This window comes from Anguilla rostrata, chromosome 12 (genome assembly GCF_018555375.3).
Source record: "Anguilla rostrata isolate EN2019 chromosome 12, ASM1855537v3, whole genome shotgun sequence".
Classification (NCBI taxonomy): Eukaryota; Metazoa; Chordata; class Actinopteri; order Anguilliformes; family Anguillidae; genus Anguilla; species Anguilla rostrata.
Genome location: NC_057944.1, coordinates 41573412 through 41595477, shown reverse-complemented (window position 1 = coordinate 41595477; position 22066 = coordinate 41573412). Strand labels below are relative to the sequence as shown.

At 46.3% G+C, this 22066-nt stretch overlaps 1 protein-coding gene across 1 annotated transcript in view; it reads right to left on the bottom strand.

The window, feature by feature from the left end:
- The window catches only part of epha4l (eph receptor A4, like), a 72876-nt gene extending 51426 nt beyond the window's left edge, over window positions 1–21450 (bottom strand). Inside the window, 2 exon segments of the mRNA XM_064303375.1 lie at window positions 1368–1616; window positions 21092–21450. Coding sequence (XP_064159445.1) covers window positions 1368–1464 — 97 coding nt within the window. The 5' untranslated portion in view covers window positions 1465–1616; window positions 21092–21450.
- Between the last annotated feature and the right edge of the window lie 616 nt (window positions 21451–22066).

Below are 22066 nucleotides of genomic sequence, written 5' to 3'. Positions count from 1 at the left end.
GTAAGACCATTGAAGGTATAGGCTACATAAAATGGATAAACGGCGACTGCATAGAAACACGTATGTACACATAGGGTCGGCAACCATGTATGTCTTCAATTAGGCTACTGTTATCACTTGTATGGGATTGAACGAACATTTAGAGACATTCATAAGGAAATTCTTAACGACATAATCCAAAAGCAGTAGGAGAATGGCCGGTACTGTGGAAATCTAATCTGATGCGCTATCGCTATCTGTGTTAGTTTGGGATTCGGACGGCATCATAAAAACCCATCGGGGGTACTGGGCGCGAGCCAGTTTGATCACAGAGTATTTGTCGGTGGAGGCTTTTGAGCTTGCTATGCAGATTTGTTTCTTCACGAAAAACAATTGTAATCTTTCACTTTCAATTAATTTAGTATGGATTAAATATCGCACGTGCATTATATAAATGTGGGAAACCGAAGAACAGAGCAGCGTGCGTGACTTGAATTCACTGACACGCAAAAAACAAAACAAAAACAAAAAAAAACAGCGTTAGCATTAAAATCACACTTCAATTGTGTCGATAACTTCACATTTACTAGCTGTTGACTGAATCATGTCCCGGATTAAGGATGAGGTCATGGCGACTAATTATACATTTTAACAGAAACATTAGTGTGAAGAATGAACACCATTAAACAAGTGAAATAATAATTTCCGTGGCATTAAGAGTATTCGAACTTACATAGATGAATAAACTTGATAAGACCAACAGTTTGGCTTCATTTTGTAATAATCACTAAACCTGTCACATAAAAAGCGCACACAGGCAAGCCAAAAAAAAAACCTTGCTAAATTAATTTACGCGAATTCCGAATTCGATGTTTGAATGTCCTTCCAAATACAACCGGCTCCGAAAATACTCACAAATTGGACTTAAATGTTATATATATATTTAGTACTCGGGTACTCCTGTAACCATGCTGTGTGTGTGTGTGTGTGTATATATGTATATATATTAACAGAGCATGGTTACAGCAGTACCACAGTGCGCATGTAGAATTTTTGACAGTCCTCCTTTCTTGCCGGTGGTCCGGCAGAGTGACTCAGATCATCCCAGGTCGCAAAGCCATTTTCTTGATACAGGGCTCCTGAGAATCCGCGATGAAAAGTGGAACTCATTAGTAACAGAGCGTGCGCGTGCATATCTACCGTTTCCTCGACTAACATACACTAATGCAAGAAATGCTCAGGTTAAATTTTATCGTCCGGTTGATCGTGCACTTCTACACGGTGCGGGACACGTACGGACCCTCCAGGCAAAGTGAGACCAATGTGCCGTCCGCGTGGAGTAACCCACCAAAAAGCCAAGCGGTTCGCACGACTGTACAATTTCTTACCTTCATTTTGAGGATAAATCCGTGCCGAGGAAACGAACGTGGAAATTTTGAACAGGATAGAAGTCGCCATGTACAGAATTCTGGCCATTTGTGTCATTTGTCACTCGCTGTTTCTGTTGCTCCGTGCTGCACGCCTCCAAATTTCTCTTTCCCTGTGGAATAAGCGTCTATGTCTCAGTCTGCCGAGCTGCCCGTCGCTCTCATTGCCAGGGGGCGTTTCTTCACTCGCTGACGCTACTGTCAATCCAACTAGGGAAGGAAAGAAAGAAAGGGAAAAAGTCAAATAATCATTAACCGCACTTCTTCTCTTGTTTCGTTTGAGTGGTGGTTTAGTGAAGATAAAAGGTGCGCGAGTTTTTATGGACACGCGCTCCCCAGGCACTTCTTGACGATTCCTAAAATGAAAGATTTAAGAGATTAAACCATGATAAACGTTTTCTGGACACCACCTTTAAATTAATATTTTAATGGAACGATGAATACTTGTGATACGTGAAATGAGTGCATTGATTAATTAGGTTATTTGTTTATGCGCACATTTGAATATTTATAATCACTTTGGTTATTTTCCCAGCAAATGGCCGTTTACTTGTTTTACAGTGTAGTTTCCCAAACAGGCCGACTTGTGAGATGCGAGCCGTTTTTATGCATTTGAAATATGCAAGTAGCTTCATCAGAAGCAAAGTAGCCCATTACAATAATTCCAAAATATATTATATTTTCCCCGCAACTTCCTGAAGCTGCGAGAGCAAGTCAGGCGCACTGCATTAAAAGACGGTATGTCTAAACTGAGCAAACGGGTTTGAATGTTAGCTGGCCCGTGTTAAAAAGCCGCATGGTAATCAGGGGCAACAGCGATGCGATACGATAGACATTACACCACGCTACGATTTGTGACAAGGGCGCCACCTAGAGGACGCAGACACGGGACCTGGCGGTTGAGGGTACTGCTGCAGGATTGTAGAAGGCCCAGCTAGTATAGTGGGGTGCAAAAAAGCGTGAACGCCGACGCCGACATTTTTATTCGAGAAACATATATGCCAATTTTTCACCGGTAATATTTAATTTAAAATAGGCTAGGAATTTCCGTTAACAATGTTTTTTTATAGATCTCGCCCTGCATTAAGACAGTATTTTAATTATTAAAATTTTTATTTTAATAACGCATGCTTTAAATTCTCAAGCATGACTGAGTGTTTACCCACTGGATTCGGAATTAAAATGTACTGCTATGTTCATGTGGAGTATGCTTATATAATCCGGAATGAAGAAGAAAACGCGGCACATTGGCCTACTTCCGAAAACGTAGCATATGCTTTTCATTTGAATAAAACCTTTGCAAACAATACCTGATTTATTTCAGTTTTGCAAACACAACTTACACAGCAACCCTGAAACAAAAGAGGTATCTTATCTTCTGTTAAACATTCCATCTGCTCCCCTCTCTTCATAGTGCTGAATTGTTTCTTTTTCTTTTTATGACTTTCTTTCACGTCCACCTACGGTCGAACTGCCTTTCTCAAGGCGCTGTCCAGCTATTTGCTATGGAGGTCGCGCGCATGGAATGCATTGCGCTGCGCTGTCCGCCGCAAATCCTAAAACACACGGGGAGGAAACCCCGAGGAGGTCGTAGCCCAACAGTGTCCTCTTTCACGGCGACAGTGGGACGGAAGGTAAAACACAGTCAAGCATTTTGCAGTTTGACAACCGCCGACCTCTTTGCAGAAGAGGAGCACTTGTTTTCCTTCCGCTTAATCGGACTCTGTTTTAACGTCGGGAAGGTGCAGAAAGCTTAAATGACGGAAGCGCGTGAGGGGGCGCGGAGGTGTCTGTATGCTGAAGATGAGGGGGCGCGGAGTTGTCCGTAGGAGGAAGATAGAGTATTCAGTTTCTTCCGCAAGGGAGGAATTTTAACTGCCGTCTAAACACCAGTCGCATAAACACTATTCACAAAAAGGCCAAATGCAGAAAGAAAAAACGCATTTGCGTTTCTTCTTGCAGAAAAAGACGTGTAGGCTTATGTAGTAAGGGAATGTTCATCGGAAGCGGTCGTCAGGAGTCAAATACCGAAAAATGCGTATGATACATTACAAGTATGATATACATTGTGTGTTTATTAATGCGGGTAGACAATAGTATTTCAGCTTCTGTTTCAGATAAGACAATGATAGACTGAAATAACAAAACATTCACGAGATTAGGCTATTTTGCCCAACAATGCTCGCCATTTTTCTACATCTAAAGGGTATCTACACACAGTTCTACGCATTAAAATGACAATAGAAATATAGCCGTACCTGCATTTTAATGTTGGGGGCCATGTAGGACAAAGCAGGAAAATCGGAAATTGTGACAAAAGACAGTGACAGAAATTGTGACATGAAAATTACTTATCTATTTACATTTCAATTGGTTATGCTGAATTTGGATTCTTTATCTTATCATACAGTCGTTTTATGAATATATTGTAGTACAGGACAGTTTTTATTGAATAAATAGCTTTGAAAGTAGTTTTCAACATGCCATAATGATCTTTCTCCATTACAGAAACAACTATGCGGGTTTACATTAATACATTTTTTAAAAATGATCTCTCAAGAATGATCCATTTTCTTACTGGTTGTTGAACAGGGTGGTAATGCTGTTAGAATATGTGCTATACTATGTATTTCCCCATGAACTGAGCATGGTATGCATAAATAAATATAAAATGGCATGTCTTTGAAATCTATCAGAAATAAAGTCAGGGATGTACAGGCAGCAGGACACTGTTAGAGATTTACAGCAGCACAGTTAGATATTTACAGTAGCACAGTTAGGGATTTACAGCAGCACAGTTAGAGATTTAGAGCAGCACAGTTAGAGATTTACAGTAGCACAGTTTGAGATTTACAGTAGCACAGTTAGATATTTACAGCAGCACAGTTAGAGATTTACAGCAGCACTGTTAGAGACTGAAGAACAGGACTGTCTTTGAGGAGGACTGCACTGAGCTGAAGCTGTAGGCTTAGTCTATGTTCTCTCAGTACTGGATTGAATTAAATAATTATAAATAGTAATGTGTCCCTCTACCTGCAGCAGCAGGTTGACATGTGTTATTGACAGTCTATTAAAGGGTGAAATCCAGATAAATGTATACCAGGTTTACATTGGCCTGCTCTGTTGTGTTTCCTATAAATACATATATTGATGAAAAGGGTCTGGATACCCTAAATGCAATACTACACTCCCATTATCTGAACATGATGAGTATAGTTAGGGTGATGGAGAATACCAGTGCATGCACATTCAAACTAAGTAAGTAAAGGAAGTAACGTCTGCACACCACTCACAAATGACCAATAATTTCTTTAAAAATGCACCACCACACAATCAGTGTTTCCCCTAAAAATACACCACCACACCATCAGAGTTTCCCCTAAAAAATACACCACCACACCATCAGTCTCCCCTAAAAATACATGACCACACAGTTTCCCCTAAAAAAATACACCACAAAATCAGTTTCTCCTAAAAGATACACCACCACACCATCAGTTTCCCCTAAAATACATCACCACACCATCAGAGTTTCCCCTAAAAAATACACCACCACACCATCAGAGTTTCCCCTAAAAAATACACCACCACACCATCAGAGTTTCCCCTAAAATACACCACCACACCATCAGAGTTTCCCCTAAAAAATACACCACTACACAATCAGAGTTTCTCCTAAAAAATACACCTGCAAATGCCTGCACAAACTCATGGTGCTTAAAATTCCCATTTCTACCATTCTACCAGCTTCACCCATTACTTTTCCTCTTCATGGTAATAAGCCATTCAAGGAGTTTTCCCTGCAGTGTAATGTCTAAATTTACCTTTATTATGGATAAAATTATGGAAAATTGTGAGTGCTGTACAGGTCATTTCTAGAAGTCTTGTTTAGCCCTGCTACATCTAATATGACATTTGTGAGAAAGATGCAAGTGTTTAATAACAGTGAACCATAATCTATTGAGCATATTTCACAGCAACTGCAGCACTGAAAACGACTAACTGAAAAATGGGAGGTACAGCCCGCCCGCCCGCCCGCCCGCCCGCCCGCCCGCGGTCTTTTTACTAGTAATTCAGGAATAATGTACATGAGACCGCCGTCCACCTGCTTCTGTGTACGTCTGCCACTTGGGACGTGTTGGGATTTAGAATGGGGCCAGGTTGGGCCAGACTGTGGCAGTGAGGCGGGGCAGAGCGGGACCGCTGGGGGAATGACGGCGAGCAGGTGACGTGACGTCTCCAGGGCTTCGGTCTCACGCCTTTGTGGTGGAGCGGTTGCTCCGGCGAAACAATCTCGGCCAAAATAATGAGTCGGGCAAAGCATCTGCGCTCCAGGACGGCTGTGGTCGGCATCGATTGTCCGCCAGTGTGAGGGATGAATGGCGGCCGGCGTAGCCGTAAAGCTGGGTTAGACAGGGGGGCGGCTCACAGGGAACTGGCCAATGGGAGCTGGGCTTGACCGGCGGGCCCTATTGATCGGTGGCCCTGTTGGGGGTGCTGGCGGCGGGCGGTTCTGACATGGGGCACTCGGTCGCATCAGGACCGTTGTTTTTGGTCATTTGTGTCACAGATTTTTGATTGATGACTCTCAGATAATTTCTCCATTCTCCCAATTGAAGGGACCCCTTAAGCGGTCCCCCAGCTACCCCCCAGATGGCATCTGCCCACACATCTGCATTGTGTGCCACTCACACTGCGCTCTGTGTTCCTGGCCACGCCCCGTGTCCCAGGTTGAGCTCTCACCCCCCTGTACCCCTCCCACACTAAATTTCATCTGACCAATAGAGAAGCGGCAAGCCCTGGTCCTGGAGAGCCCAAACTGCAGACACAAAGAGGCCAGGCTGGGGGGGGACGGGGGGGTGCTGGGGGGGCAGGGGGGTGTGGGAGAGAATGATACAGACCGGCACTCTGCCATTCAGCCAGAATCCCCTTTTCAAACACATCAGCGCGCTATAAAGCTAAAACTGTTCATTTCTACACGCAGGCCTGCAGAAGATCTTTCCCACTGAAATGAACCCATCAGACGCCTCTCTTGGTGTTCAGTGCTGGGTGGGGCTGTGTGTGGGAGGCCATGTAGAGGGGTGAGATTCTGCCAGCCCAGTTTAATGTTTCAGATGCAGTCACAGGCTGTGAATCATAAACATGATTGTTTTCTCCTTTCTGAGAGATGTGGTAGAGTTGGGCAGGAATCTCAACTCAGAAAACATGCCAGATCTACTAAAGCAGGGATGAGCAATTCCAGTCTTCGAGGGCCAGTGTGTAAGCAGGTTTTTTCCCCACCAAAAATCCTGGCTAAATGAGTTAACTGACTGTTTATACCTACACTGGTTCACTCGTAGCTTAGATTACAGTACACAGTATTATATTGGGACACAAGCACAACTGACACTAATGCAGCTGCTGCACAACTGACACTAATGCAGCAACAGCCCAACTGACACTAATGCAGCTGCTGCACAACTGACACTAATGCAGCCACTGCCCAACTGACACTAATGCAGCCGCTGCACAACTGACACTAATGCAGCCGCTGCACAACTGACACTAATGCAGCCGCTGCACAACTGACACTAATGCAGCCCCTGCCCAACTGACACTAATGCAGCCGCTGCCCAACTGACACTAATGCAGCCGCTGCCGAACTGACACTAATGCAGCGGCTGCACAACTGACACTAATGCAGCGGCTGCCCAACTGACACTAATGCAGCGGCTGCACAACTGACAATAATGCAGCGGCTGCACAGCTGACACTAATGCACCGGCTGCACAACTGACACTAATGCAGCCTTACAGGGGACCCCTGGTTTAAATATGGCCTTACACGGTCACTCTGCTTTAAATATGGCCTTACACGGTCACTCTGCTTTAAATATGGCCTTACACGGTCACTCTGCTTTAAATGTGGCCTTACACAGTCACTCTGCTTTAAATATGGCCTTACACGGTCACTCTGCTTTAAATGTGGCCTTACACAGTCACTCTGCTTTAAATATGGCCTTACACGGTCACTCTGCTTTAAATGTGGCCTTACACAGTCACTCTGCTTTAAATATGGCCTTACACGGTCACTCTGCTTTAAATATGGCCTTACAGGGTCACTCTGCTTTAAATATGGCCTTACACGGTCACTCTGGTTTACACCACAAAGCCGTGTTAGCTTTATCTCCTGAGCTTTGCTGCCATTTCAGTTCTTAAAACTGCTCTGGGAAAAAAGTTTTCTTTCCCATAGCATAAAAGATTCTGACGCTGCCATAATGCTGCACAGTTTGCATGTCCCTCCAATAATTCACTGTGGTTCAAAGGTGGGAGGCTAAAACAGACATTTTTGTTTTGGCAAACACTGTAGTTTGATATTCTTCCTAGAAGACTAATTTTCCTGGGGAGCTGTTGGTAAAGGGCATTGCCACATACATTGTCGTTATTTATTCTTCATCACTGTGCATGTAAGGGCTCAGGAGAGAAAGGCATTTTTTATTCTGCCTGAAAAATCACGTCATGAAGAAAGTTGTTGAGAGGCATTCTGTAGAGAGAAAGGAATAGTGGTGAACCATTGCTACATGTGGACAAGAACAACATGTGCATCAAGATCAAAGTGTAAATGCAGTGAAAGAATAATATAGTCATGAGACCACATCTACATTCAAAGCATCTTGCAGACACAACATTCCACAGACCCAGCGTCCTGCAGACACAAACTCCAACAGACACAGCATCCAGCAGACACAGAGTCCTACAGACACAACATTCCACAGACACAGCGTCCTGCAGACACAGAGTCCTACAGACACAGCATCCAGCAGACACAGAGTCCTGCAGACACAGAGTCCTACAGACACAGCATCCTGCAGACAGAGTCCTACAGACACAGAGTCCTACAGACACAGCATCCTGCAGACAGAGTCCTGCAGACACAGAGTCCTACAGACACAGCATCCTGCAGACAGAGTCCTACAGACACAGAGTCCTACAGACACAGCATTCCGCAGACAGAGTCCTATGGACACAGAGTCCTACAGACACAGCATCCTGCAGACAGAGTCCTACAGACACAGAGTCCTGCAGACACAGCATCCTGCAGACAGAGTCCTACAGACACAGAGTCCTACAGACACAACATCCTGCAGACAGAGTCCTATGGACACAGAGTCCTACAGACACAGCATTCTGCAGACAGAGTCCTATGGACACAGAGTCACTTACACTTTGTTGTACGTCGCTATGGATAAGACCGTCTGCCAAATGCCTGTAATGTAATGTAGAGTCCTACAGACACAGAGTCCTACAGACAGAGCATCCTGCAGACAGAGTCATGCAGGCAGAGTCCTCACTGAATATCAACACTGCAACAAGAACACTGTGCAAGCAACACTGCAATAAGAGCTCTATGGCAGAAACACTTTGATAACAGTGTTCATCTGATTCACCTTCAAATTGGCTGAATCCATTAACAGCACAGAGCTTCTCTCTCTCTAAGCAAACTTCTTTTTTCTCACAGTTGTTTTAAAGAATAAGCTGAACGATTTTATCTCTGTCCAAATAAGCTGTACCCTGTGAAATCCAATCCCTCCATACCTCCCACTATCTAAGCACAGCCCATTAGCCACCCCATTAAAATTCTTTTGTCCAATTTGGAAGGAATGTTACCTCTGCTGAAAAGTACCATACAACAGGAGTGGGAACCCTTTCGTGCACACAATACTGTCTTTTAACATTTAGTAAGAGTTCTATTACTTAGTGCTGGCAAGTGGTCCTCTGTGTGTGTGTGTGTGTGTGTGTGTGTGTGTGATATGCTCTGCGCTACACTATTCGGATAGAAGCATGAATTGTGTAAATTTGAGTTTAGTTTTTAATGCAAAAGGAAGCTGGTTGTGCGGTCAGTGAATTTTCTGACTGAAGTATAAGAGTGAACTGAGAACTGTGTGTTTATTACATCAGCGGTGTGAGCGTGCTGAGTGGCACAGTGAGGCACACAGGAAATCCCTCCAAAACATATTACATAATTTCTGACAAATTAGCTAATGCATTTTCATGAACTCTCACCACGACTCATTTATCTCCTGCCCCAGGTCACTGAATCCCCAGATTAAATGATAAATCTCATCTCCTTTACTGTCAAACTGAATAACACCTTGCTCTGGAATTAGGGGAAATCAGGGGTCATCAGTGAGGCAGGGGCCTCTGGGCCCACGGCAGGTATCAGGGTGGGAGGGGCCAGGATGGGTATCAGGGTGGGAGGGGCCAGGGTGGGTATCAGGGTGGGAAGGGCCAGGTTGGGGGTCAGAGTCGGAGAGGCCAGGGTGGGCATCAGGGTGGGAGGGGCCAGGGTGGGCATCAGGGAAATATATTTCTGGCAGTTGGACTGAGCTCTGATATGGTGACCTTGCCCATCTGCCATTAAAGGACTGAACTGATCTCTCAGCAGCATGTAGACTGAAATTAAACATACTGAAATACAGCTGAATCACCTTTCAACTTTTCCCTTACATAATTTGCCAGTCATACAGTATATAAATTGATTACTGACCTCTAAATATTAATCCATTCAAATGTTTGGAAGCTCATATCTAAATATCTGTAGCAACCGTCCCTGAATCGATCCATTGATGGGGTGTTCCATGTCCTCATTAATTCCTTGTTGACAAATTGTTACTTGTCCCTTCACGATATCATTTATTTTCCCCTTGCTTTGTGGAGGTCAGTGAAAAGACAGAATGAGAAGGTTGCTTGGCTGTCTAACTGCCTCTCTCGTAGGTGTCGTTACTGCAAGAGCCATTTTGTCCTCTGAGCTGAAGCTGAAATATTTAGGTGGGGATCCTGAGGCTTGTCTGTCCCTTGTCCAGGACCTGCCCAGCACACAGACCCACACTGACCCTGCTTCCTGCTTAAATCTTAACCTTTAACCTCAGGAACCACTTAGTGGTTTCATAAAGAAACAATGACATCATCATTGTTCAGTCAGTGCAGTTTGGACACTGTAAACTGTCTTCAGTGTAAAATACAAGCTCGGTATGGGGGCTGCCATCCTCTTCCTCGTCTAAATCCCTCTGAGCACAAGGTCTTCAGCTCTATCTTCCTCTCACCCCTTCCTCCCTTTTACTCTGAACTGTATAGTGGAACTTCACGTGCACGGGTCACGTCTCTCACACGTAGCGAGCTGTGGCGGCCATGACACTATAAATCATTGTAAGAAGATGTTTCTCAGCTGTATCACCGGAGCCTCAGACAGGCTGAATATGCATACAGCCCAGTCTAACCTCCTCAGACAGGCTGAATATACATACAGCCCAGTCTAACCTCCTCAGACAGGCTGAATATACATACAGCCCAGTCTAACCTCCTCAGACAGGCTGAATATACATACAGCCCAGTCTAACCTCCTCAGACAGGCTGAATATGCATACAGCCCAGTCTAACCTCCTCAGACAGGCTGAATATACATACAGCCCAGTCTAACCTCCTCAGACAGGCTGAATATACATACAGCCCAGTCTAACCTCCTCAGACAGGCTGAATATGCATACAGCCCAGTCTAACCTCCTCAGACAGGCTGAATATACATACAGCCCAGTCTAACCTCCTCAGACAGGCTGAATATACATAAGCCCAGTCTAACCTCTCAGACAGGCTGAATATACATCAGCCCAGTCAACCTCCTCGACAGAGCTGACTTGGCGGCCAGTTACCTTAACAGTGTGAAATGTCATACAGCCAGTTCTAACCTCCTCAGACAGGCTGGATATGCATACAGCCCAGTCTAACCTCCTCAGACAGGCTGAATATACATACAGCCCAGTCTAACCTCCTCAGACAGGCTGAATATACATACAGCCCAGTCTAACCTCCTCAGACAGGCTGAATATGCATACAGCCCAGTCTAACCTCCTCAGACAGGCTGAATATGCATACAGCCCAGTCTAACCTCCTCAGACAGGCTGAATATACATACAGCCCAGTCTAACCTCCTCAGACAGGCTGAATATACATACAGCCCAGTCTAACCTCCTCAGACAGGCTGAATATACATACAGCCCAGTCTAACCTCCTCAGACAGGCTGAATATACATACAGCCCAGTCTAACCTCCTCAGACAGGCTGAAAGCAATAAAGAATATGCTTGAACTGATGGGTGCATATGCTCAGAGAGAGAGACTGTGTGGGGGGGTGTATACACATGCGTGTGTGAGAGTGTGGCAATAGACCTGCTGTTTGGTTGAGTGAGATGACAGGTGTGTTTGGCTGGATGTTTGTTTCACAGCTGAGAGAACAGACGCAGCAGGTGTGATTTTCACACACTCAAGTGCATGCGTGTGTGCGTGTGTGCGCGTGTGTATATGTGTGTGAGGGTGTGTGTGTGTTTTCAGTCAGTGTTTGAACTGTTTGGTTTCTTTGATGTCTGATATTGCATGCAAAGCACGACATCATGGTCCAACTTCCAAGGAGGACTTAAAAAGCACTCAGACTGTATTTGGTGATGACAGCAGGTCATGAAATTTCAATCAATGGCATATATCTAAGTTTCACCCCACCCTCTGGGGAAGGTGAGGGGGGGGTTCTGTGTTGTTAATTAATGCCACACATTAAGGCCTTGGTTCTGTGTTAATTGATGCCACACATTAATGCCTTGGTTCTGTGTTGTTAATTAATGCCACACATTAATGAATTGGTCCTGAAATGGGATTTGTTCCTGTGTGCTAGAGAGTGTGTGTGTGAATGTGAGTGTGTGTGTGTGTGTGTATGTGTGCTAGTGAGTGTGTGTGGTGTGTGCTAGAGAGTGTGTGTGTGTGTGTGTGCTAGTATGTGTGTGTGTGTGTGTATGTGAGTGTGTGTGTGTGTGAATGTGCGTGTGTGTATGTGTATGTGTGCTAGTGAGTGTGTGTGGTGTGTGCTAGAGAGTGTGTGTGAATGTGAGTGTGTGTGTGTGTGTGTGTGTGTATGTGTGCTAGTGAGCATGTGTGGTGTGTGCTAGAGAGTGTGTGTGTGAATGTGAGTGTGTGTGTGTGTGTGTATGTGAGTGTGTGTACTAGTGTGTGCATGGGTACTAGTGCATTGTCGGATGTATGTGTGTAGCCTGCAGTGCTTTATAATCAGGACTTCATTCCCCATTGAGTTACTGTGGACATTGTTTCAGATGGAGAGGTTGGGGGGAGAGGCATTGTTTCAGAGGGAGAGGTTGGGGGGGGAGGCATTGTTTCAGAGGGAGAGGTTGGGGGGGGAGGCATTGTTTCAGAGGAAGAGGCCAGGGGGAAGGTATGGATTTAATCAGAGAAATCAGGTGGCCCATACGGGGCAGCTGGGCTGGGCTTTGGGTGTCAGTCACATTGGGATGAGGGGTTGGGCAACCCTGACAGATGACAATTACACGCCTGCGGATCTCATACACGGCCCCAGGATGCACTGCAAGGCAGCACCAGCCCTGCAAATCCGCACCATCGATCTGCATCTTTAGCATCAAAATGGGCTAGCGACGCCCCACCTACCGCTGGGGTCCGCCACACTGTGTGACCCCCGCAGGCACACAATCAGTCTGAATGGAATTAAACAGGAGAACCGTGTGAGAACACAACGGCCAAACATGCAGCGCCATTTGTGTTAGTGTAAAATTACATTACATTACATTACAGGCATTTGGCAGACGCTCTTATCCAGAGCGACGTACAACAAAGTGTATAACCATAACCAGGAACAAGTATGACGAAACCCCTAGAGAGAAGTACCGGTCCAAGTACAGGGAACAACCGCATAGTTCAACTTGGACCCTGGTGGTTAAACTGATTAACACTAACAACGAGAACGGCAACAACGCAATCTATGGAAAAATAAAAATAAATAAAAATACAAGTAGTCGTTAAGACTGGCGCATCAACTAAGTCACCTATTAAACAGCTGCCTAGTTACAACCCTAAGTTTAGTCATTTACAGGGGGGGAAGGGAGGGATGGGGAGAGGTGCAGCCTGAAGAGGTGGGTCTTCAGTCGTCGTTTGAAATGGGTCACAGTCTCAGCTGTTCTGACCTCCACAGGGAGGTCATTCCACCATCGTGGGGCCAGAACAGACAGGAGACGTGTTCTGGAAGTGCAGGTGCGAAGAGGGGGAGGTGCTAGGCGTCCTGAGGTAGCAGAACGGAGGGATCTGGCTGGCATGTAGGGTTTGAATATCTTGTGAAGGTATGCTGGGGCTGATCCCTTGACTGCCTGGTATGCTAGAACCAATGTTTTGAATTTGATGCGAGCTATAACAGGCAGCCAGTGGAGGGTAGTGAGCAGGGGAGTTACGTGGGAGTGTCTGGGGAGGTTGAAGACCAGACGAGCCGCAGCATTCTGAATGAGCTGCAGGGGTCTGGTGGCAGATGCCGGTAGTCCAGCCAGAAGAGAGTTGCAGTAGTCCAGGCGGGATAGAACCATTGCTTGGACCAGGAGCTGGGTTGAGTAGGTGGTGAGAAAGGGGCGGATTCTGCGGATGTTGTATTACAAACTAACACTCATCTGAAACTGTTCATAACACACACAGTTACATACTTTCTGTGCCAGTAAAGATTATGGATCTGATAACTTTCTTGGATAACTTCAAGCTTATTGAATGTAGCCTCTTGTGCCTCAAATCTGGCCCCGGAGAATGAAAACCGGCAGTACTACTGGCCTTGAGGGCCAGATTTGAGCATCACTGTGCTAAGTGTAATGCACTGAGACTGGGGAGCATCACTGTGCTAAGTGTAATGCACTGAGACTGGGGAGCATCACTGTGCTAAGTGTAATGCACTGAGACGGGGAGCATCACTGTGCTAAGTGTAATGCACTGAGACTGGGGAGCATCACTGTGCTAAGTGTAATGCACTGAGACTGGGGAGCATCACTGTGCTAAGTGTAATGCACTGAGACTGGGGAGCATCACTGTGCTAAGTGTAATGCACTGAGACTGGGGAGCATCACTGTGCTAAGTGTAATGCACTGAGACTGGGGAGCATCACTGTGCTAAGTGTAATGCACTGAGACGGGGAGCATCACTGTGCTAAGTGTAATGCACTGAGACGGGGAGCATCACTGTGCTAATGTAATGCACTGAGGGGGAGCATCACTGTGCAAGTGTAATGCACTGAGACGGGAGCATCACTGTGCTAAGTGTAAGCCTGAGATGGGGAGCATCCTGTGCTAAGTGTAATGCACTGAGACTGGGAGCATCACTGGCTAAGTGAATGCACTGAGACTGGGGAGCATCATGTGCTAAGTTAATGCATGAGACTGGGGAGCATCACTGTGCTAAGTGTAATGCCTGAGACGGGGACTCACTGTGCTAGTGTAATGACTGAGACTGGGAGCTCACGTCTAAGGTAATGCACTGAGACGGGGAGCATCACTGTGCTAAGGTAATCACTGAGACGGGGAGCAACTGTGCTAAGTGTAATGCACTGAGACGGGGAGCATCACTGTGCTAAGGTAATGCATCTGGGACTGAAGGACTGGGGAGCATCAGTGCTAATGTAATGCACTGAACGGGAGCATCACTGTGCAATGTAATGCACTGAGACTGGGGAGCATACTTGCTAAGTGTAATGCATGGAGGGGAGCATCACTGTGCTAGGTACACTGAACGGGAGCATCACTGTGCTAAGGTATGCACTGAGACGGGAGCATCACTGTGCTAAGGTAAGCACTGAGACGGGACTCACTGTGCTAAGTGTAATGCACTGAGACGGGGAGATCACTGTGCTAGTGTAAGCCTGACTGGGAGCATCACTGTGTAAGTGTAATGCATGAGACTGGGGACATCACGTGCTAAGTGTAATGACGAGATGGAGATCACTGTGCTATGTATGACTGAGACTGGGGAGCTCACTGTGTAAGTAATGCACTGAGACTGGGAGCATCACTGTGCTAATGTATGCACTGGACGGGAGCACACTGTGTAGTGTAATGCCTGAGACGGGGAGCATACTGTGCTAAGTGAATGCACTGAGACGGGAGCATCACGTGCTAATGTAAGCATGAGAGGGGAGCATCACTGTGTAAGGTAATCACTGAGACGGAGATCACGTGCTAAGTTATCCTGAGACTGGGAGCATCACTGGTAATTATGACGACGGGCACCTGATGACGACTGGGGAGCTGTTAAGTTACATGAGACGGGCACACTGTGCAAGTGTAATCCTGAGGGCTGGGGAGCACACGTGAGGAGCTAGCTCACTGTGCTAGGTAATGACTGAGAGGGGGCATCCTGTTAATGTAATGCACTGAGAGGGAGACACTGTGTAGTGTAATGCACTGAAGGGAGCATCATGGCTAAGTGTATGCACTGAGACTGGGACACATGCTAGTGAATCACTGAGACGGGGAGCTCACTGTGCTAATGAATGACTGAGACTGGGGCATCACGTGCTAAGGATATGCGGCGGACATCACTGGCTAAGGTATGACTGGAGGGACATCACTGTGTAGTGTAATGCACTGAGAGGGGAGCATCAGTGCAGGTATGCACTGAGACTGGGGAGCTCACTGTGCTATGTAATGCACTGAGACTGAGACGGGAGCATCATGTGCTAAGGGGGGTATGCCTGAGACGGGGAGCATCACTGTGCTAATGTAAGCACTGAGACGGGGAGCATCACTGTGCTAAGTGTAATGCCTGAGACGGGGAGCATCACTGTGCTAAGTGTAATGCACTGGACGGGGAGCATCACTGTGCTAAGTGTAATGCACTGAGACTGAGGACTGGGGAGCATCACTGTGCTAAGTGTAATGCACTGAGACTGAGGACTGGGGAGCATCACTGTGCTAAGTGTAATGCACTGAGACTGAGGACCGGGGAGCATCACTGTGCTAAGTGTAATGCACTGAGACTGAGGACTGGGGAGCATCACTGTGCTAAGTGTAATGCACTGAGACTGAGGACCGGGGAGCATCACTGTGCTTAATGTAATGCACTGAGACTGAGGACTGGGGAGCATCACTGTGCTAAGTGTAATGCACTGAGACTGGGGAGCATCACTGTGCTAAGTGTAATGCACTGAGACGGGGAGCATCACTGTGCTAAGTGTAATGCACTGAGACTGAGGACTGGGGAGCATCACTGTGCTAAGTGTAATGCACTGAGACTGGGGAGCATCACTGTGCTAAGTGTAATGCACTGGGACTGAGGACTGGGGAGCATCACTGTGCTAAGTGTAATGCACTGTGACTGGGGAGCATCACTGTGCTAAGTGTAATGCACTGGGACTGAGGAGCATCACTGTGCTAAGTGTAATGCACTGAGACTGAGGACCGGGGAGCATCACTGTGCTAAGTGTAATGCACTGAGACTGAGGACCGGGGAGCATCACTGTGCTAAGTGTAATGCACTGAGACTGAGGACCGGGGAGCATCACTGTGCTAAGTGTAATGCACTGAGACTGAGGACCGGGGAGCATCACTGTGCTTAATGTAATGCACTGAGACTGAGGACCGGGGAGCATCACTGTGCTAAGTGTAATGCACTGAGACTGAGGAGCGGGGAGAGGGGCAGTGGCTCAGGCACGCACATTAATGGGTAGAACATACACAGCATTTCACTCACACAAGCTAATCTGCGATAAGCGCCAAGGGCAAAACTACTCAGACGTTGCAAACACAGTGTTATATTATCCCATTTACAAAACACGCCTTCAGGTCCCAGGCAACTTACAATTAACACAGCTTTCCCCAACTGACCACAGATGCTGTGTCACCATGACAACAGGAGCTCCACAGAACTTGTTGTGCAGTTGTTCTCAGATAGTTTCATCAACAGCTCCATGGCAACAGGACCGCAGGTAATGCAGAGAGGCCTGGGACGGCCACCTCACGGGAGAGCACAGCTCCACCTAAGCTCTGTTCAAACAGTCACCTGCCACACATGGCCAGGTGCTGGTAAATGGTAAATGGACTGCATTTATGTAGCGCTTTTATCCAAAGCGCTTTACAATTGACGCCTCTCACTCACCAGAGCAGTTAGGGGTTAGGTGTCTTGCTCAGGGACACTTCAAAATGCCCAGGGCGGGGATCGAACCAGCAACCCTCCGACTGCCAGACAACCGCTCTTACCTCCTGAGCTAAGTCGCCCCCGGTGCTGAGGCCCACCCTGCATTACACCTAGCAGAAGGACACACGGAGCAGTGTTTCTGGCTCAGTCTAATTCATCAGCTTGCATTGGCAAGAAGCCTTTCCTTTAGTGCCATAAAATATCAGAGATCAATATGATCAGAATGAGAATATGGTTTATGGGCCAGAACATCGCAGTTCCCTAATCAGCACTAATGGAATTAATTTACTGGCAAGAGCAGCATGCATAAATCACATTTAACTTGTCCCACTACCTATATCTTTTGAACTTGGCAGTGTCAGATATGAACCGCCATAACATAACTACGAAAAATAGCTTAAAGTTATAAATGTTTATAAATAAATAATTAGTCGAGCAGAGATGGAGAAGGAAATAAATGCTTTATTTATGAGTCTTGTAAAAGTGTGAGGTACAGAGAGATGGTTCTGACAGCCAAAAGAAGCTTATTAATTTGGCTAAGTAAGCAGACGCTCCAAATGAAATATCTATACTGGACAGACACACGATCCACCCTAGGCCCTCCCCTTCCACCCAGCTTCTCCACAGCTGATTAAGAACTTATCCTCCCCACTGCATTAGTGCATGACCTACACATCCATTTAGATTGATTAAAACATAAAACAGGCCACTGCAATTTCTGTTAGTTTGAAGCTACATGATTTTGCCAAAATGACAAATATAGCCATTAAAAAATGTTGAGCATACAGAGAAAAATGTGTCATATTTGTTAGCGCCAGTGTTAGCCCTAATATACTGATGTTATCAGTCTCCTGTTAGTGCAGGTGCTAGCATGCTGGTGCTAGTGCTCTGGTGCTAATGCTGATGTTAGCAACTGAACCACAACACCATCCTGAACCCCAAAACTGCACCCCAAACACCACCCTGAACCCTGAAACCGAACCCCAACACTACCTTGAATCCTGAGCCTGAAACCCAACACCATCCTGAATCCCAAAACTGAACCCCAACACCATCCTGAATCCCAAAACTGAACCCCAAAGACCACCCTGAACCCTGAAACCGAACCCAAACACTACCCTGAATCCTGAACCTGAACCCCAACACAATCATGAACCCCAAAACTGAACCCAAACACCACCCTGAACCCTGAAATTGAACCCAACACCAGCCTGAACCCTGAAAACAAACCCCAACACTACCCTGAATTCTGAACCTGAACCCCAACACCATCCTGAACCCCAAAACTGAACCCCAAACACCACCCTGAACCCTGAAATTGAACCCCAACACCAGCCTGAACCCTGAAACTGAACTCTATCATCACCCTGAACCCCAACACTGAACTCTATCCCTGCCCTGAACCCCAAAAGCACCCTGAACCCAACACAATCCTGAACCTCAAAGCTGAACCCCAAAACCACGCTGAATCCCGAAACTGAGCCCCAACACCACACTGAATCCCGAAATTGAACCCCAACACCACCCTGAATCCCGAAACGGAACCTCAACACCACCCTGAATCCCGAAACGGAACCTCAACACCACCCTGACCATTTTGGAGCAACAATGCATTCCTCCCTGTGCAGCTAAGCTTTACGTCTACATCACACTCAAACCTTCTAAATGTACATGCCAGGCCCAATCCTCTCCTCCAGAGAGCTGTAATGTGGAGTAGCCAGGCCCAATCCCTCTCCTCCAGAGAGCCGTGCCAGGCCCAATCCTCTCCTCCAGAGAGCTGTAATGTGGAGTAGCCAGGCCCAATCCCTCTCCTCCAGAGAGCCGTGCCAGGCCCAATCCTCTCCTCCAGAGAGCTGTAATGTGGAGTAGCCAGGCCCAATTCCTCTCCTCCAGAGAGCCATGCCAGGCCCAATCCCTCTCCTCCAGAGAGCCGTGCCAGGCCCAATCCTTTCCTCCAGAGAGCCGTGCCAGGCCCAATCCCTCTCCTCCAGAGAGCCGTGCCAGGCCCAATCCCTCTCCTCCAGAGAGCCGTGCCAGGCCCAATCCTTTCCTCCAGAGAGCCGTGCCAGGCCCAATCCCTCTCCTCCAGAGAGCCGTGCCAGGCCCAATCCCTCTCCTCCAGCATACCTCCCCTCCCCCAGCATACCTCCACAAGATATTCAAACCCTAAATGCCAGCCTGATCCCTCCGTTCTGCTACCTCAGGACGCCTAGCACCTCCCCCTCTTCGCACCTGCACTTCCAGAACACGTCTCCTGTCTGTTCTGGCCCCATGATGGTGGAATGACCTCCCTGTGGAGGTCAGAACAGCTGAGAAACTGACCCATTTCAAACAACGACTGAAGACTCACCTCTTCAGGCTGCACCTCTCCCCATCCCTCCCTTCCCCCCCGTAAATGACTAAGCTTAGGGTTGTAACTAGGCAGCTGTTTCGTAGGTGACTTAGGTGCATTAACTGTCTTAACGACTACTTGTATTTTTTCCATAGATTGCGTTGTTGCCGTTCTCGTTGTTAGTGTTAATCAGTTTAACCATCAGGGTCCAAGTTGAACTATGCGGTTGTTCCCTGCACTTGGACCGGTACTTCTCTCTAGGGGTTTCGTCATACTTGTTCCTGGTTATGGTTATACACTTTGTTGTACGTCGCTCTGGATAAGAGCGTCTGCCAAATGCCTGTAATGTAATGTAATGTAAAGCCGTGCCAGGCCCAATCCCTCTCCTCCAGAGAGCCGTAATGTGGAGTAGCCAGGCCCAATTCCTCTCCTCCAGACAGCTGTAATGTGGAGTAGCCAATCAGGAGGTTCTGCATGTGTGAAGACCATAATTCCCCACTGTGAACCCAATCCCGCCCAGGGGGAGGGATCGAACCGGCAACCCTCCGACTGCCAGACAACCGGTCTTATCTCCTGAGCTATGTCGCCCAATGTACTAAGATCAGGCCTCAGGAGCACTTTCATACATATACTAAGATCAGGACTCAGGAGCACTTTCATATATACTAAGATCAGGACTCAGGAGCACTTTCATATATACTAAGATCAGGACTCAGGAGCACTTTCATATATACTAAGATCAGAACTCAGGAGCACTTTCATATATACTAAGATCAGGACTCAGGAGCACTTTCATATATACTAAGATCAGGACTCAGGAGCACTTTCATATATACTAAGATCAGAACTCAGGAGCACTTTCATATATACTAAGATCAGGACTCAGGAGCACTTTCATATATACTAAGATCAGGACTCAGGAGCACTTTCATATATACTAAGATCAGAACTCAGGAGCACTTTCATATATACTAAGATCAGGACTCAGGAGCACTTTCATATATACTAAGATCAGGACTCAGGAGCACTTTCATATATACTAAGATCAGGACTCAGGAGCACTTTCATATATACTAAGATCAGGACTCAGGAGCACTTTCATACATATACTAAGATCCGCAGCACTTTCATACATATACTAAGATCAGGACTCAGGAGCACTTTCATATATACTAAGATCAGGACTCAGGAGCACTTTCATATATATACTAAGATCAGGAGCACTTTCATACATATATAAGAGTGTGTGCTAAATTCCTGTAATGTAATGTAACTGATTCCTCAAAAGTAAAAACAATGATCCTCAAAATGTAGAGAACAAGCAATGCATTGGAAAAAGAAAAACAAACAGATTGATTTGCTCACCAAACCTGGATCTTCATTTTGTGTTGACTGAAGATCCTCATTCCTCACAAATGATCAACAAATATGCAACTCATCAAAATAGTTGTTTGATTAAGGGAAATGCCTCTTTGATATATCTTCTGTATTCCATAAACAGCCTTATCGTTGGGATTGGATCTGGTTTGCTACAGAGTTCCACTACATTGTCCTCCATTTTAGTTCACTTCTCTGAGCAGCCATCTTGTTTCCTTATGTCACTTCCTCCAAGCAGCCATCTTGAGGGTCAGTACACCTGTATCATATACCTATAATATATATGTTACAGCATTCCTTGTAGTTCATAGGACCATTCACAGTTTGATTCATAGAGGGAAGATAAGTAAAAAATTAAAAATTAAAAAAAAAACTAGAATAACAGTGGCAGTGTTTGCTTTGTTAAGTTATATTATAAACTCTGCCTTCCCTCCGCTTTACTTTTGCTCCAACCCCTATGCAAACGGCTGCTGTTGCTCTGTTTAGTCTGAGTGGATGTTGCTGTTGCTCTGTTTAGTCTGAGTGGATGTTGCTGTTGCTCTGTGTAGTCCCAGTGGATGTTGCTGTTGCTCTGTTTAGTCTGAGTGGATGTTGCTGTTGCTCTGTTTAGTCTGAGTGGATGCTGCTGTTGCTCTGTTTAGTCTCAGTGGATGTTGCTGTTGCTCTGTTTAGTCTGAGTGGATGCTGCTGTTGCTCTGTTTAGTCTCAGTGGATGTTGCTGTTGCTCTGTTTAGTCTCAGTGGATGCTGCTGTTGCTCTGTTTAGTCTCAGTGGATGTTGCTGTTGCTCTGTTTAGTCTCAGTGGATGCTGCTGTTGCTCTGTTTAGTCTGAGTGGATGTTGCTGTTGCTCTGTTTAGTCTGAGTGGATGTTGCTGTTGCTCTGTTTAGTCTGAGTGAATGTTGCTGTTGCTCTGTTTAGTCTGAGTGGATGTTGCTGTTGCTCTGTTTAGTCTGAGTGGATG